Raw genomic sequence first — 16,103 nt, 5'->3', positions numbered from 1 at the left:
GTCCCTAATTTTCATTTTGGCACTCCAACTCAATCTTGTTCCATTTTAACTCCAATTTTATGTTTCATTTTGGCACTTCTAAGTGATGTGGTAGAGTGTGTGAAGCACACTTTCTCTAAGAGAGTGAAATACAAAAAAAAAAAGTATTTTTTTTTAAATAATAAAAGATTAACCCTTCAACTCTATTTTTTTTTGTACCATTTAAGCACAAAATACTAATTTTATGAGTTTTTTTATTTCTATATATGCTCTTCAACTGCAATTTTGCATTTAAAAAATCGTCGTTCATCCATTTGTTATTGTAAAAAATTCAAATTGACGGATGAACGACGATTTTTGAATTTTTTACAATCAATGATCATCCGTCAATTTGAATTTTTTACAATAACTAACGGATGAACGACCATTTTTAAAATGCAAAATGCAGTTGAAGAGCATATATATAAAAATAGAAAAAAAATCATAAAATTAGTATTTTGTGTTTAAATGGTACATAAAAAAAATGGGTTAAAGGGTTAAATCTTTTTTTTTTTATAAATAATTATTATTATTTTTGTATTTCACTCTCTTAGAGAAAGTGTGATGCACACACTCTGCCACATCACTTAGAAGTGTCAGAATGAAACATAAAAATTGGAGTTAAAATGAAACAAGGTTGAGTTGAAGTGCCAAAATGAAATTTAGAGTTAAGTTTAAGAGTATGTATATGTGTTTGACCTATGATTTATTGATACATTTGATTTATATACGTTCTGAAAAAATTATAACTGTATAAGCCTAGCAGTCAATTATACGTATAATAATAAATCTAGTAGTCACTTCATATATATTCAAATTGTATATAAATTATATTTTGATATATATATACAAATTCATTATACTTTTTAGACAACTATCCAAAAAATAAATGTGCAATGTATACATTTCCAGTAAACACAGTATCTAATTCATATAAACTATTTCATAAATTAACTTTTGTCTTGCTCCACCCCGCACTGTTCTATTGCCATTCGAATTAAAACATTTGTTTTAACAAAGAAAATGACATATAACAATAAAAATAGAGCAACTTTCACATATAACAAACATAAAAATCATATTTGTATGTTATAACTATAGTTTGCATAATTGCGCTCCATAACAAATTTTATGTTTGCTATGGAGCTGTTGATTTGTAATTTCCTACAAACATCCAATTTTATGCAAATTGTTCAGATTTGTATAAATTCATTTATACATTGTAATTTGTATAATTATAAGTATAGGACAAAAATATATGTATTTGTATTTGTATATACACTTTTCTCCGCTTTATACAAACACAAATGCATTTTATACCGAAATGTATAAAATGGCTAATTGTATACCGAATCAGATGGCAAAAAAAGGAAATGTTTGTTGCGAATTACAATTAAAATAAGTAAAAATTAGGCAAATGACATAGTATAAGAAAGAAATTACTTCCTTTCCCTACTCTTTCATTAATTACCAAAAATCCCTTTTTTTAGTGTTTTTCGGATACATAATATAGCAGTGTGGATACTTAATATAGCAGCGCGGATACTTTAATTAATAACGGGTGATACTTAAATTATTAAGTTGTTAGCAGCACGAAGACTTAATTAACGGGCGGATGCATAATATAGCAGCGCGGATACTTTAATTAATAACGAGCGGATACTTAAACTAATAAAGTATCCGATTAAGTTGAATTGGGGGAAAATAAGGGATTTTTGTATTTTAGTAAAAGAGTAGGGAAATATTGAGAATAGGTAAAGAAGTGTTGTGTATTTATGTAATTTTTCCTTAAAAGAAACTATGACTATAACATTTAATTTAATTTGAATTAATAGTTTGCTATTTCATACAATTTTCCCATAAAAATATGCATGAAAAGTAAACAGTGAGGAGTAGTTAGTCAATTTGAATGAAAAAGAATCACTATTAAAGTACTACTAAAATCAACTCTAATATAAATGAGAATGATACAATAAATATGTCATTTACCTTAATCTCAACAAATATTTTGTCGGTCAATTTTGTGTGTATAAGTAAATATTTAAATTTGTATAAATTTAAACAAATATATACACACATTTTATATGACATAATATACGTAAGACGCCACATAGAATATCATATAGAATTTAAATTATAATGTAAGACCTCATGTAGTATTACTCAAACATTTAATTTCAATATCTTTTTGCAAGTTGCCACCTAAAATTTCAATAAGCCAAAAAAAATTCTTTTAAACTCATCTTCAAACAAGGAAATATTGCAATTACCGGCAATTTGTTTGATGTAGTTTCAGTTCCTCCCTCTTGATTATTTGCATTATCCACTACTCTCTTTGTTTATGAAGAGTTATTTTAATTAATTTTGAGAATCAAATTGGATAGATCAACACAATAATAATTATATTAAAAATAGTACAAGTTGTAATTTTTCTCATGTTAATATAATAATAAAAAAACTATAGTAACATACTTTGATTCTCGTAAAGCAAAATATGATAGTTAATTTGAAACACAAAAGAATATATTATTGCCGTAGAAGGTTAACTCACTCACAATTAAGATTCCTAATTGAAAATTTCAATCTAAATTCTCTTTAGACTCCGAACGAAGTTCTTCATTTGCATATTTTAGTCCAACTTATTGATTTGTGAAGCTTTATAATTATCCTAATTTTTAACTTATTTATCGTTAAAGAAGAACATAAGTAATTTTGAAGAAATGGAACATCTTAAAAATTACCCTCTTTTCGTAGAGTAATTGGCCATCCATAATTTGAGTAGTTATTTTTTAAAGTTACAAAATTAAGATAAATTAAAAAGAAATGAAGAAAAATATAAAAAACTAAAATATAATTAACGGTCGTGCCACATATATTTAAAATTTTATATACAAACATTTTTGGTAACTTTTTTTTTTAATTATAAAAAAAGTTCATTTTTTCTCAACTCTTTCCTTTAATCGGAAATATCATCACTGTCGCTCAACGCCGGTCCTCGCCTAAAACCTAAAACCCTAAACCCTCTGCATAGGGATTGGGAAGAAGAAAACCCAACAATATAAACTTTTTCTAACTTTTTTTCTTTCAATTCTGGAATAATGGAGCAAAGATTGGGAAATACATGGCGAATGACAGTGAATGAGAAGAAGTTCATAGAATCTGCTTTAGAATCTGAACTAAGAGTTGATGGTCGCCGTCCTTTTGATTATCGAGCCCTCACTATCAAGTTCGGCAGGTAAAAACCTCTAGCTCAATCTCTCTCTTGTTTTTTTTTTTTTTTTTTTTTTTAAATATTGTTATGATATGTGAGATATGCTAGTGCGATTTTGCATTATGATTGTTTAGAGTTATTGATTTGCAGAGAAGATGGTTCATCAGAAGTTCAACTAGGGCAAACTCATATTATGAGTTTTGTTACGTCGCAACTAGTGCAACCTTATCGAGATCGACCAAACGAAGGAACTCTTTCAGTATTTACTGAGTTTTCACCAATGGCGGATCCTTCTTTTGAGGCAGGTCGTCCTTCAGAGTCTGCTGTTGAGTTGGGTCGCATTATTGACAGAGGGTTAAGGTAACATTTCAAAAACCATGTCTCCCGAGACTGTTTTGCATCAAAAAATGTATTGTAAGCTGTATATTGTTTTTTTTCTTCAAAATATTATATGTATATTGTAGAAGAAAGAGTTTTTACTATCTTGTGGAGGATATATTGTATTTCTTTTGTGTAGCGGTTGAGAAATGCTTTTAATTTTTAAGCGCCTGCTCATTCTTTTTCCATTGTAGTACTACTGGATAATTGCTTTTTGAGCCTTTGCGGTAGATCTGTTTGAAGGTATCATGTATTTTTTTGTTTCTGTAGAAAGCAGATAGAAAAGCAATTGTCTAGGTAGTACTTAGTTATGCATCATTTGTTTTGCTGGAGATAAATACAGAAGTTGAAGAAAAGAAATTGTTGTCTTTGTTTAGGTCTTCTTTTATTCTGATATCTAAAAATGGTAATGCAGGGAAAGTAGGGCTGTGGACACTGAATCACTCTGTGTTGTGGCTGGGAAGTGGGTGTGGTCAATTCGTATTGATCTCCATATTTTGGACAATGGAGGGTAAGTTGCAGTGGTGCACATTTGGGTCCAGTTTAGTACCCATCTACGTTTCCATCTGAAGTTATGGAACTAATTATGTGATTCTTCTATAAGTGCAGTAATCTTGTTGATGCTGCCAATATTGCTGCTTTAGCTGCGCTTTTGACATTTCGGAGGCCTGAATGTACACTAGGAGGAGATGACGGGCAGGAAGTGACACTGCATCCACCCGAGGTTTCCTTTCTTGCTTTATTCTCGCTAAATGACGTTCAATTTTGAGGTTGCGTTATGAGTAATATCTCTTTGGACAGAATCATCCATTAAATCCATATTCAGAAGAAAAATGTTTGGTCAAGCAACTAGCTTGGAATCTTACATTTCCCTATATGTTCTTCCTTTATTAAAGTTTTCCTATCTGAGGGCTTTCCTTTGTCATTGCTTAACACATCATTCCGTTCTGGTTGTAAAAATAATCACGGGGACTCAATTATCCCCCAAAAAAGCCCTTTGTGGTGTCTCCTCTGTTTTTTACCTACTAGTTTGTCTTGAAATTTGGAGAACTTCTCTTGGATGAGGTTGGAGTTATTTTGAGCTCTGCTGAATGTGCTCGGTAACGTTATATTTCGGAGGAAGTTCTTATATCTTCCACAGAAATATAGAATTAACAGATTTGTTTTGGAGAGACATTATTCTTGTTGTGGAGTAGCTGCTTATATTCTCGATTGTGTTTGCTCTTGTTTGTCTTTGACTCTTCATCTTAGACCCTGTTAACTTGGGAAAAAAAGAAGAGCGGAAGAGAAGAGGAATTTGGTGTATCTATTGCCTTAAATAAAAACTACTGTCATAATAGGAGCACCTGACTTGCCTGTTCACAACTCGTTACCAGTAGATGTGGTCACAATCATAGCTAATTGAGAACAAATGATATGTTCGTTGGTTAATCTTTCTAGTTGGGTTTTACTTGTTCTTTACATTCTATTGATTGCAGCTAAGTTGCTCGAACTTGGGCGCGGGTATTTGATATGGGTGCGGATCTAGAGGTGGGATCCTTCATGATCTATATTTTAAGATTTGGAGGTACAGATTCAGCAAGGATACTGGTGCGGGGATTCTGCTAAATAAATCAAATATCTAGAAACAGAGCTATAAAAGTATGCCTTAGTTATGAGACATTAGTGGAAGACTTACATGTATCCTGTGAAATCCCACTAACTCATCTTTTCAAGTTGTAGGTAGCCATCTAAAATACACACTAGCTTTTGTCTTGAGAATTTAAAATGCCAAATCTTAACTTGAATTTCTCTGTAGTTGGTGGTCCAAGTTTTCAACGTTGATTGAGTGGATCTGGTACTTATCCCACTCCCATACCCAATGTCCTGTCGTGTCGATACAGCTGCGGCACCAAAAGTGAAGAGTCCAATCTACTAAGGCTTGCAGGTCCTTGGGTTAGAGATCTTCATGTTAGTGTCTATCTGGACTAATGCATGAACCTGTTACTCCATTTTGGTATAATTATTTATGTCTTAATTAACATAAGAAAGAGTGATCTTATACCATCTGTGTAAGCCATGAATTTTTTCTGGTGTCATGGCAAATTACAGGTCACTGTGGGATAATTCATAAAATCCTCCACTTTGCTCAGAAACTGTGAGCAGAGGAAGTTCTTAGTTTTGATATATTCTGCAATTTGTTGCTGCTTTTTTTATTTTATTTTATTTGAGATTGGTAACTGTTTCTATTTCTTTAAATCAGTACATGGGTTGTACTGAAAACCATATTTATATAATGAACTCTAAAGGCACTGTCCTATCCCTATAATGAGTCTAAAACATCAATGATAGAGACAAAGTCATTGGAGTAGATCTAATTACACCAAAAACACAAAGTTAGGATACAATTCAATTTTACTTGCTGCATATTACTCTCCCTATTCTCAAAAACTCTAAGATTTCTCTCTTTCCAGATAGTCCACCAAATAGTAGCAGGAATGATTCTCCAGTTGCTTTTGTTCTTTGCTTTAATCCTGCTTCTTCCCAACTGTATAAGGCCTCTGCAATTCTACCAGGCATGACCCATGAGATGTTTTTGAGCCTTAGGAATAGTCTCTGCAATTGGCCAGTGACCTTGCACTGGATCTGGATGAACAAGTGATTGCCTGTTTCTGCAGTTTCCCCACAAAAAAACATCTAGAGCACAGTGTAATCACCCTCTTCATCAAATTTTCTTGTGTCAACACAACTTCCTTAGCCAGTAACCACACAAAACAGGCCACTTTGTGTGGGATCTTGGCCTTCCAACTGTGTTTCCAGGGCCATTTGGGTGCTGCGTAATTGTATGGTTCAACTTCCTATATGTTGCACTTTCTCTAAAGGTCCCTTTACAGTTCCCCAACCACTGTAATCTGTCCTTCCCCGGCTCCAAGCCACTAAATTGTTCAATGACGCTGAAGAATTCTGTAACTCTTGGAATTTCCCAATCATTGAGGTGCCTTCTAAATATAATGTTCCACCCATGAGGTGTCCATAGTTCAGCTATTGTACTTTGTTGTTGAAGAACCAGAGTGTGTATGTCTGGGAAAAGTGTCTCCAGATTTCCTGCTTCATGCCAATCCTCCTTTCAGAATCTAATTTTAGCACCATCTACCACTTTAGTCTTGGTGTTTGGTTTGAAATCATCCCATAGTGATCGGATGGATTTCCATAAACTAACACCATAGAGAGTGGTAACTTCCTTTGTCATCCAATTGCCACTTTCTTCATATTTTGCTTTTATGACTGAGCCCCATAAATTCTGATCATCGTTAGAATACCTCCAAAGCCAATTAATTCTCAAAGCATTGCTTTGATTCTTTAGGTTCTTGATCCCTAAACGCCCATTTGTTGCTGTTTTTTTATTTCCTTTGTTTTCTATCTTATGCTTTGCGCTTCACCTGTGCCTCCTGCCTTTTAATTTGCTTCTTCCAGAGTATTTTGCTGATGTATAAATTATTCCATTGTTTGACTGTAATGGGAAATGTTCATTTGCATTGCTATTACTTGATGTGGTTGGATTGTTGGTTTAAATACCTTAAATGTTGACTGATTGAGTACTTCCTGAACTTTGGCAGGTGAGGGAGCCACTTCCCTTGATTGTACACCATCTACCTATAGCAGTAACTTTTGCATTTATTGGAGACGAGCATATGGTAAGCAACTGTTAAAATTTCCTCTTTTCATTGTTTTATGCTGTTATAGTTATATGGTCTTGAAAAATCTAATGCTAACTTAATTCTAATCTAATTCGTATTGGTAGGTTATAGATCCAACACATCATGAAGAAGCTGTTATGGGAGGAAGAATGTCCGTCACCCTGAATGCAAATGGTGATGTCTGTGCAATTCAAAAAGCTGGAGGACATGGTGTCATGCAAAGTGTTGTCATGCAGTGTCTACGCATAGCATCAGTAAAAGCCGGAGATATAACTAGCAAAATTAAAACAGTTGTAAGTATTTGGTAACTCAGACTAAATTTCAAATGATTTCTGAAATCAAAACAAAAGGTAGGGTGAAATCATAATTTATTCATATGTTTTTTTTCATTGTTAAAAAATACATGTATTAAAAAGTCACCAATCAGAAGATGCTTTAAAGATATTTATAGATCACTGCTGATTGAGCATTGAACTCAAGAAGTCTATCATGACCTCTATAATCATTTGGAATAGTCACGTTACACTTAAAAATAGTAAAGAGACATATTTATACTTAGTGCTCTCTCCGTTCACTTTTACTTGTCCACTTTGGACTTTGCACGCTCATTTAAGAAACAATGATATATATTGTATTTTAGCACAATACCTATATTAATTGATGTATAAGTTTAAGTCTTGAGAAATGATTTAGGGAATAAGTAGTTAATGTTGATGGTGAAACGGAAAAATATATTTGTCTTTTCTTTATATGTTAAAAGTGACAAGTAAAAGTGAATTACCCTTGTTGAAAAAAAAGTGATAAGTAAAAGTGAACGGAGGGAGTAATAATTATAGATTCGAACTTGCTCTAAAATAATTGGGGTCTTTGGCACTTATGCCCCTATTTTGTGCCGGTCTTTAATTTTTTCCTCTCAAGTTAAACATTTTTTTTGCTGGGCATAAGTTTATATTTTCGCATTATAATATCCCACAAGATATGCGCCTATGTCTCCCAGGCATAAGTTCGATAGCTAAGGACAAAAATTAAAGACCAGTATGTCTGAAGGGGAAATGTGCAATTTTTTCAAAAACTTGTGCGTTCTTTTCCTATCTCGGTGAACAAGAAGGCAATTGAATATTGTTCCCTATATGAATGGCCGAAGTATGTTTTTTCTGGTTACATGTTAGATGCTTCTGTGAATTGGGATAAGTTTGCGTTTGCCAACTTGTACAGGTGGTTATGGTTGGTTGATTGGTTCCTGATAGGCTGAATTGTATTCTCTTATAGGTTGAATCTTATAAAACAGAGAGAGCTCTCAGAATGGTCAAGCGACATGCTCCTATTAATGCTGTTGATGTCAATGAACCAGGTGGAAAGGTATGTGGAGGTTGTTTCATAGGTCTAGTGTACGTGTAGAGCCATTATACTGAATGATTAGAGTCATCACAGTTAGACACGTTAAAAAAGGTTAATGAAAATTAGTTTAAATGGTTTATCCCTTGAAATCAACTTTAGTTCTTACTAGAATCTGAAAAATGGTGGATATTGCTAGGAAGAGACATAAGTGTTTTAGTCTCTCAATTGTTAGAGTATATCTTTCATCACAATGTTGATCCTTATCCGAAGAAAACTTCAATTTTTATTTTTGTGGATAAAGACTAAAGCAAACTTCATCAATTTTTCTTTTTTGAGATAAAGACTGAAGCAAACTTCATCTTCAGCATCAATAATTTTGACTTAGATTTTTCAGTCAGCTGAGTTTCAATCTTAAGACTTCAGTGTTCAGATTTCTTATTCCATCTCTTTAATGATAAGGCTAAGCAAATTTTGGAGGGGCAAAAATTGAAATCAGAAGAGTGCAGTGCTAGTCAGAGTGATGACATGGATGTCGAGCAGGGTAGAATCAACAAGAGGACTGATAAGAACCGGAGTTTCACAGGCGGGCCGTCCAGTTGGTAGATCTTTGTCCTGTCTCATTATGAGTCTGTTTACCAGAAAATTAATTATTTGCGATGCAATTTTATATGCTTCTACAATATGCTTATATTATATAAGTTGCCAAAGTGCCCTGGAATGCTGTCTTTGTGCTAAGAGGTTTATTTCTTTTGGCATGCATAATTGATAACCCATGTAATTTCATCTTACTATATTAACCAAAAGTTGTTCTTTGAAGAAGCAATTTGTATGTTCTTGGTTTTGAAAGAACTAACCCATTTAAGAGGAGATGCATTTCTCCATCTTAAAGTGCATCCAGAAACTTATTTGGACATGTTTATAGTTGATTTTGCTCTATCTCACTGCAAATACTTCCTTTTTTTCCTACTTAGGGATCCATATTCAGAGGGTGTCAACACTGACGAATTGAAAGCTACTCTTGCTTCTCGTGGTGAGTTTTATGATTTTATATTAAGTATAAGCTTGGAGCTCCTCGTGTATGGCTATCTGACTTAAAGATAAATGGGGCTAAATTACCCAAATAAGCTTTATGAACAGTGTATAGGTTTTGGAACAGTGAAGTTCATGGTAAGCATGGTCTTATTAAATGTATGTATGTATGTATGTGTGTGTGTGTGTGTATATTTGTTAATATAGTCAAAGACTTTGCTAATCTCACAACAGATGGATACTTCATTTTATGTGGTATTGTCCAGCTTTACTTGTCAAAGTAAATTTAGAAATTATACAGGACTATCTAAAAATTGTTAACAAGTTTGTGAGACTTCTAATCTAATTGCACGCCAATAAAATGTCTGCCTGATTTGTCTCTTAATTTGTGTATAAAGAATGTTATGTGGCATGAAACACTGAGTAAGAGAAGAAGAAGTTGGAACTTTTATATTGTTGTCAGCTATAAAGATAACCTATCATCAGTTTCATGCGTCATAACATGCACTCACTAAAGAAATGACCCCAAATAATAAAAATTGCTTATAATAAGCTTGTAAGAAACAACAACATTACCAGTGTAGTCCCACAAAGTTGGGTTTGGGGAGGGTAGAGTGTACACAGACCTTACCTCTAGCTTAGAGGTAGAGAGGCCGTTTTAGATAAACCCTTGGCTTAAGATAAAAACAGTCTAGAAAAAAAAGTAATGGAAATACAAGAAACAAGAGACAGTAATAAAAACAACAGATAGAGAGCAGAATAATACTACAACAAAATAATACTATTATCAAACTACACGAAAATACAAAATATAACAGAAATAGAGGAACAAGAAATAGGAGTAATACTACGACTACTAGAATGGACAACAAGACTATTCACTCCTACCGACTAGTTTGGATACACTCCTACCTTTCTACCTTAAATTGTGTCCTCCACACCTTCCTATCTAAGACCATGTCCTCGGTAAGCTGCAAGTGCTCCAAATCCCCCAGCACGATGTCTTTGCCCCCCTCTTCGTTCAAGAGCTTATGAAAGTATGATTGCCATCTTCTAATGAGTGCCTCCTTCACCAGTACTTTGTTGTCCTCATCCTTGATGCACTTCACTTAGTCAAGGTCACGGACTCTCCTCTCTCTCGCCTTGGCTAGCTTGTAAAACTTCTTATCACTGCCTTTGTCCCTGCGTACAGAACGTTCAAAAGCTGTTGTTTTTGCCATCATAACCGCTTACTTTGCCTCCTTTCTAGTCATCTTATACTTCTCCCTGTTTGTCCGCTTTTCTTCCTCATCCTTACTCTCCACCAACTTCGTGTAAGTCACCTTCTTTGCCTCCACCTTCCCTTGTATTTCTCCATTCCACCACTAATCCCCTCGATGCCCACCAGATCAGCCTCTCGAGACTCCCAACACCTCAACACCTCTCTTTCCTAATGCAACTGATGCAACTGGCAGTCTTATCCCACATACTGTCCGCATCTCACTACACCCAAGCCTTCATAGCCATCATATTCTCCCTTATCTCTGGGGTATCGGCCATAGTCAAGCTACCCATTTGATTCTTTGCCGGTCATCCACAATCCTCTTCTTCCTCTCCTTGATCTCCAAATTCATCCCCAAAAGCTTATGTTGGGTCGTGAATTCTCACTAAGGATGACCTTACAGTCTTTACAAAGACTTCTATCAACCTTCCTAAGGAGCAAAAAATCAATTTGAGTCTTAGCCACTGTATTGCAGAAGGTAGCCAAGTGCTCCTCCTCCTTAGGGAAACTCAAATTGGCTACCACCAATTCAGAAGCTCTCGCGAACTCCAAAAGTGCGGCTTTGCCTTAGTTCCTGTCCCTGAATCTGAAACCTCCTTGCACATTGTCATAACCCACCCACTCTGAAGTCTTAATTGACCCGATGTGTCCATTAAAATCACCTCCTATGAATAGCTTCTCAGTGAGCGGTATACTTCTCACCATCTCGTCCAAATCCTCCCAAAAGCGCTTCTTGTCCTCCTCATCCAAGCCGCTTGCGGAGCGTAAGCATACATTATTGAACATAAGAACTTTCAAGTACTTTAACATAAAAACATTTGTGTTTCTGTGGGTAGGAGAGAACTCCTTTTTATTAGTAGCTATAGAAAAGTGGTTTCTTCTATCTAGAATTTTAAAGAATTAAGAACCCTTCAATCATCTCATCCTCTCGATCAGCTTAACTTTTCTGACACCCATCTTTTCTGGATTTCCTTGCCTTTCTTATCAACATGAGGCTACCCAAAGTTCCTCCAATATTTCGCATTGTTTTAGCTGTGAGCTCTACTGAATAAGATCCATCTTTCCATGTAATAAAGAGCTCTGGCTTGCTATAGGAATAATGTAAGCCTTGTGATACAGAACATGCGATGTAATTCAAAGCATAATAGTTTGAACTAATTGCTGATTGGACGGAGAACTTTCTATGTAGCAAGTGGAAAATCCTTCTAGTTGAGAGAAAATAGCAGGAATTCTGTAGTGTGGTTTGATTTGATTGGGTGAAGAACTTTGCCAACAACATTCATTTCAATAACATCACTGGGTGGTGATATATCTCATTTTGAAGCTGGCCTCAAGCTGCCAGATAAATATGCAAAAGAGGGAGAAGGAAGGATCAGCTGCTCATATATTACATGTTTGAATAATTCAACAGCCATGTTTACTGCATAAGAATAATGATGGTGCAGGGGGACCTAAGAAGAATCATGATCATCTATGGAGATTGTACATGACATTGGATGGGAAATTGATCACTAAATGTTGAAATTTTGAATTTGGGGTAAGAACAGGTGTTTTGTCCTTCAGACGAGTTGTTTCCATCAAAGGATGGCCATTAGAGGATGTGAAGCTGGAAAATTCGGAAGAGGTTGAAGGAAACTGCGTCATAATTGAGAACTCTCTTAAATCTAGAGTGGAAGGGAGTGTGGCATTTTCGATTTTGGTTCCTGACATTTAAAGATGCCTTTGATAGTACAGTTTATGCCGTGTAAATTCTTAAACATGACCTATCTTGTAATTTGTTTAAATGAAAAGTAGGAGGTTATGTGTTTCTTTCTGACTATTTCTCTTGTTAGCACCTAATTATTGCCTTGAATGTTATTATTTTGAACGGTACATCTTTTAATACTTTGTCCCTGCACGGTTGAGCCTATTTGTAGGTTTGTCATTATATGTTTTGATCTTTGAATATGAAATTGGTCAACACTAAGAAAGTTGTGAAAACCAGAAAGTCTGTGTGCTGAAGTGTGGACATTATTGCTTGAAACAAGCACTGCACGATGGGGGATAAGCTGACTTAATACATTGATTGATTATACATTATGCAGGTTCAGTTGCAGTGCCTATGAATCTAGACAATTTAGGTGATACTATTAGAGATGAAACAAAATCAGATGAACCACTTTCAGATGTTAATCCAGTATCTTCCTCGACTGACTCAGCTGGAAAAGAAATGGCAACGAGCAAAGAAAAAACTTTACAAGATGCTGTTAAGCCTAAAAACAAGCGGAAAAAGAAGAAATCATCTAATACTGCCGCAGTTTAGAGAATGCATGTGTGATCTATCTTCTTGAGGTACGTGGTGGATTATGTTAATTATGGCATGCAAACTATTCCAGCTTGTAAATAGCATCTGTTCTTGGTAACTGCTTTCTTCCTTACTCGGCTGGGGGAAGAGGTGCGTGATTGTTTTAATCAGATGCCCAGTTCAAGTTTGTCTTTAAACAATCATAGTTGTCCTCTCCAGTGCAGTTCCACTACTCCTTTCTTGTCTGTCTTATGGTGTTGTTGGACACCTTTAGGTTTGATGAAAAATGGAAGTTATATACTTCAGGCTTGGAGGAGTATCATATGTACTGGAGATCTGCGAGGAATTCTCAAATATACTACATCTCTACATTTTTTCATAATAGATTAAAAAGTAATTTTTCCCATAATGTGATTGCCTTTGCTTTGTGACTTGGTCATCCTTTTTTTTTAAAAATAAATCAAAAGGTGCCATGAGCCAATTTATTAAACCAAAATTCAAAGATATGTACATAGACTTGTTTTGGAGATACGGCCCAACTGTCCCAATCTTTTAACTGGATTGCCAAAAACAAAATAGAAAAATAAAAGAGACAAAAGGATGACTAGGTCATCTTACTCCTCCAAGGCTTCAACTTTAGCATGTGCTCCTATAATGTTATTAAGATGCTAATGTAAAATGGATAATTTGTGGGCATTCTTAAGTTGGTTTATATATTTACCAAAAAGGTATTGATCAGTGTTCCCCCTTTGCTAATTTCCAAGAGTGACTATACCAGACGAGAAACCTCCATCTCTTCTGCACGTTTTTATGAAGCTCAAGTAAATCTAGGAGTATATGGTTTTATACTTTTGTTAACATTAATTAATAAATAATGCACAAGTTTTTAAAAAAAACAAAAATACCTTTTTGTTTCTATACAAGTTTTATGTGGGAGTTCTGATACAAGCAGGTTGTATGTGGGTCTATCAACTACAATACAATTAAGAGAATACAGGCAAGTTACCTTTCTCAAGAAACAATAATCAAGAGAATACAAGCAATAAAGGAGCAAAAGGGGACAACCACATGAAACATATAAAAGCTCTTCCAAAACAAATTTACCTGTCCATTTTGATGCCACCTAACGAGGGCCAAAAACATCTTTAGTATACCCACAACTTAAACTGTTTGAAATATCACTGTGAACAAAAATCATCCTTCAAGTTTTTTGTAATGAGCAGCCTTCCTCCTTTTCTAATCCACTGTTACAAAACCAACGGACTCCTACAAAACTGAATGTCACATTTTCCCAAAATATTGCCTGATTTCCATGCCCGGTCATTAACTAAAGGAAAAACCTATGCACACTCCATACATTATATAAGAAAACAAGTGGTCTGCTTTTTTTTTTGTACTGACAAAAATACTCCTCCTTTATATGACACAAAGCAGTGTGTAGCTTTATTCTCATTTCTGTAATAGGTTCTATGTTGCTCGGACTCTTCAAAAATGTCAGCATGTGCGTGTCGGATTCTCCAAAGGGAGTGTATTTTTGGAGAATTCGACGCGGGTGCAGCAACGAAAGTGAAGAGTCCGTGCAACTTAGAATAGGTTTTCTATGTGAACCATGGTTTTTTGGCGAAGATGACATGTCTTGCATGTGATTTTAAGGATTCTGTTATTTTTGTAGCCATGAATAACAGAAGGATGTAACCTGCAAATTTCGATGAACTTGAAGGGTGTTTTTTTTTTTTTGCTTACAGAGATATCTTAAGGAGATGTAGTTTTAGTTTAACTTGTGAGTGTACCTAAGGGATATTTCTTGCTTGTAGTGATATTTTAAGGATGTAGTTTAAGCTATGAGTATACTTAAGGGATGTTTTTGGCCAAAATTCCTGCCTATTTGAGTGAAATCGTTCCAATTCTTTGTCTTGTCTGAATTTCTTTCTACTGAACTAATTGGAGTTTAAAAAGTATCAAAAGTTTGAAACCAGTCGGTCAGTACATGGTACTGTTTATTCATCACTCCTGCCTATTTGAGTGAAATCGTTCCAATTCTTCCTCTTATCTGAATTTCTTTCTACTCAACTAATTGGAGTTTAAAGGTATCAAAAGTTTGAAACCAGTCTGCCAGTACATGATAGTGTTTATTCATTACTCTTGTATAGATCAAAACGTCATACTGCAGCTAGTTATTTGGTTGTATATCTATACTATGAAACACATTTAGCTTAACTACTTTCATTTTCTTCTCTCAGATAGACATTACTATGCATGGTAATAGTAAATTCTGTGACTAATTGCACAGTTGGAGAGGCTCATGAAGTTCCCGATACAAGCAGTTACATCATTGTGTCTCAAATTGAAGGACATGAATTGAAACCACCATTGCCATCGATGTTCAGTGTGAATGGATATGATTAAAGAATGCTGCATTTGGTATTGGTTACCTAGCTTGAGTTCCAATCACTTGATCCCGCAGCAGAACTAGTGGCATATTCTGAAATCTTGATTTGAACTTCTTTCCTGGACTTGAACTCGGGACTCAGAGGAAGAGTAAAAATGCTTTGTTATTGAGAGTTTTCGCTTTTGATGTTTTCTTTGTCCTTGTAGAGGATTTCTATATGTAGAGTTGTAGAGAAAAGACAATTACTTTGTAGACGCTCTTCTGCTAGACTTGACTGATCAACTGTTTATGTGATAACCCTATTCGATTGGCCTAAACATATCAAGTTCATTTATGTTGACATTGTACCATATTGATTTTAAAAAATTGAAGTTATGTTCGGACATAACTTAAAGGGATATTATGATACAAAAATATAATCTTTGACTCTGCAAAAAAATATTTATTACGAAGAACATAATTAAAAGTAACATAAAACGGGCAAAAAGTGCAAATAACCCCAATTATACATGTTGCCT

General features: G+C 34.7%; 1 protein-coding gene across 2 annotated transcripts; it reads left to right on the top strand.

Moving 5' to 3' along the window:
* The first annotated feature begins 2,998 nt into the window (after positions 1-2,998).
* On the top strand, positions 2,999-15,902 carry LOC125868278 (exosome complex component RRP45A-like). 2 transcript variants are annotated; one of them, XM_049548910.1, is made up of 11 exons: positions 2,999-3,253; positions 3,380-3,589; positions 4,023-4,118; positions 4,217-4,331; positions 7,204-7,281; positions 7,389-7,577; positions 8,554-8,643; positions 9,082-9,221; positions 9,594-9,652; positions 12,997-13,243; positions 15,437-15,902. In XM_049548910.1, the coding sequence occupies exons 1-10, from the start codon at positions 3,117-3,119 to the stop codon at positions 13,212-13,214; spliced, it is 1,332 nt and encodes a 443-aa protein (XP_049404867.1). In that variant the 5' UTR covers positions 2,999-3,116; the 3' UTR covers positions 13,215-13,243; positions 15,437-15,902. The 2 variants fall into 2 exon arrangements, with proteins under 2 accessions (XP_049404867.1, XP_049404868.1); XM_049548911.1 differs by having other exon boundaries at positions 12,997-13,247; positions 15,441-15,902.
* The last annotated feature ends 201 nt before the right edge of the window (positions 15,903-16,103 follow it).

Source organism: Solanum stenotomum, chromosome 6 (assembly GCF_019186545.1).
Source record: "Solanum stenotomum isolate F172 chromosome 6, ASM1918654v1, whole genome shotgun sequence".
Taxonomy (NCBI): domain Eukaryota; kingdom Viridiplantae; phylum Streptophyta; class Magnoliopsida; order Solanales; family Solanaceae; genus Solanum; species Solanum stenotomum.
This window is presented reverse-complemented; position numbering and strand designations above follow the sequence as displayed.

Coding starts and splice junctions, on each gene's coding strand:
- LOC125868278 (XM_049548910.1), top strand. CDS start 3,117: ATGGAGCAAAGATTGGGAAATACATGGCGAATGACAGTGAATGAGAAG. Junction 4,119..4,216: donor CATATTTTGGACAATGGAGG/GTAAGTTGCAGT, acceptor CTATAAGTGCAG/TAATCTTGTTGATGCTGCCA. Junction 7,282..7,388: donor TTATTGGAGACGAGCATATG/GTAAGCAACTGT, acceptor TCGTATTGGTAG/GTTATAGATCCAACACATCA.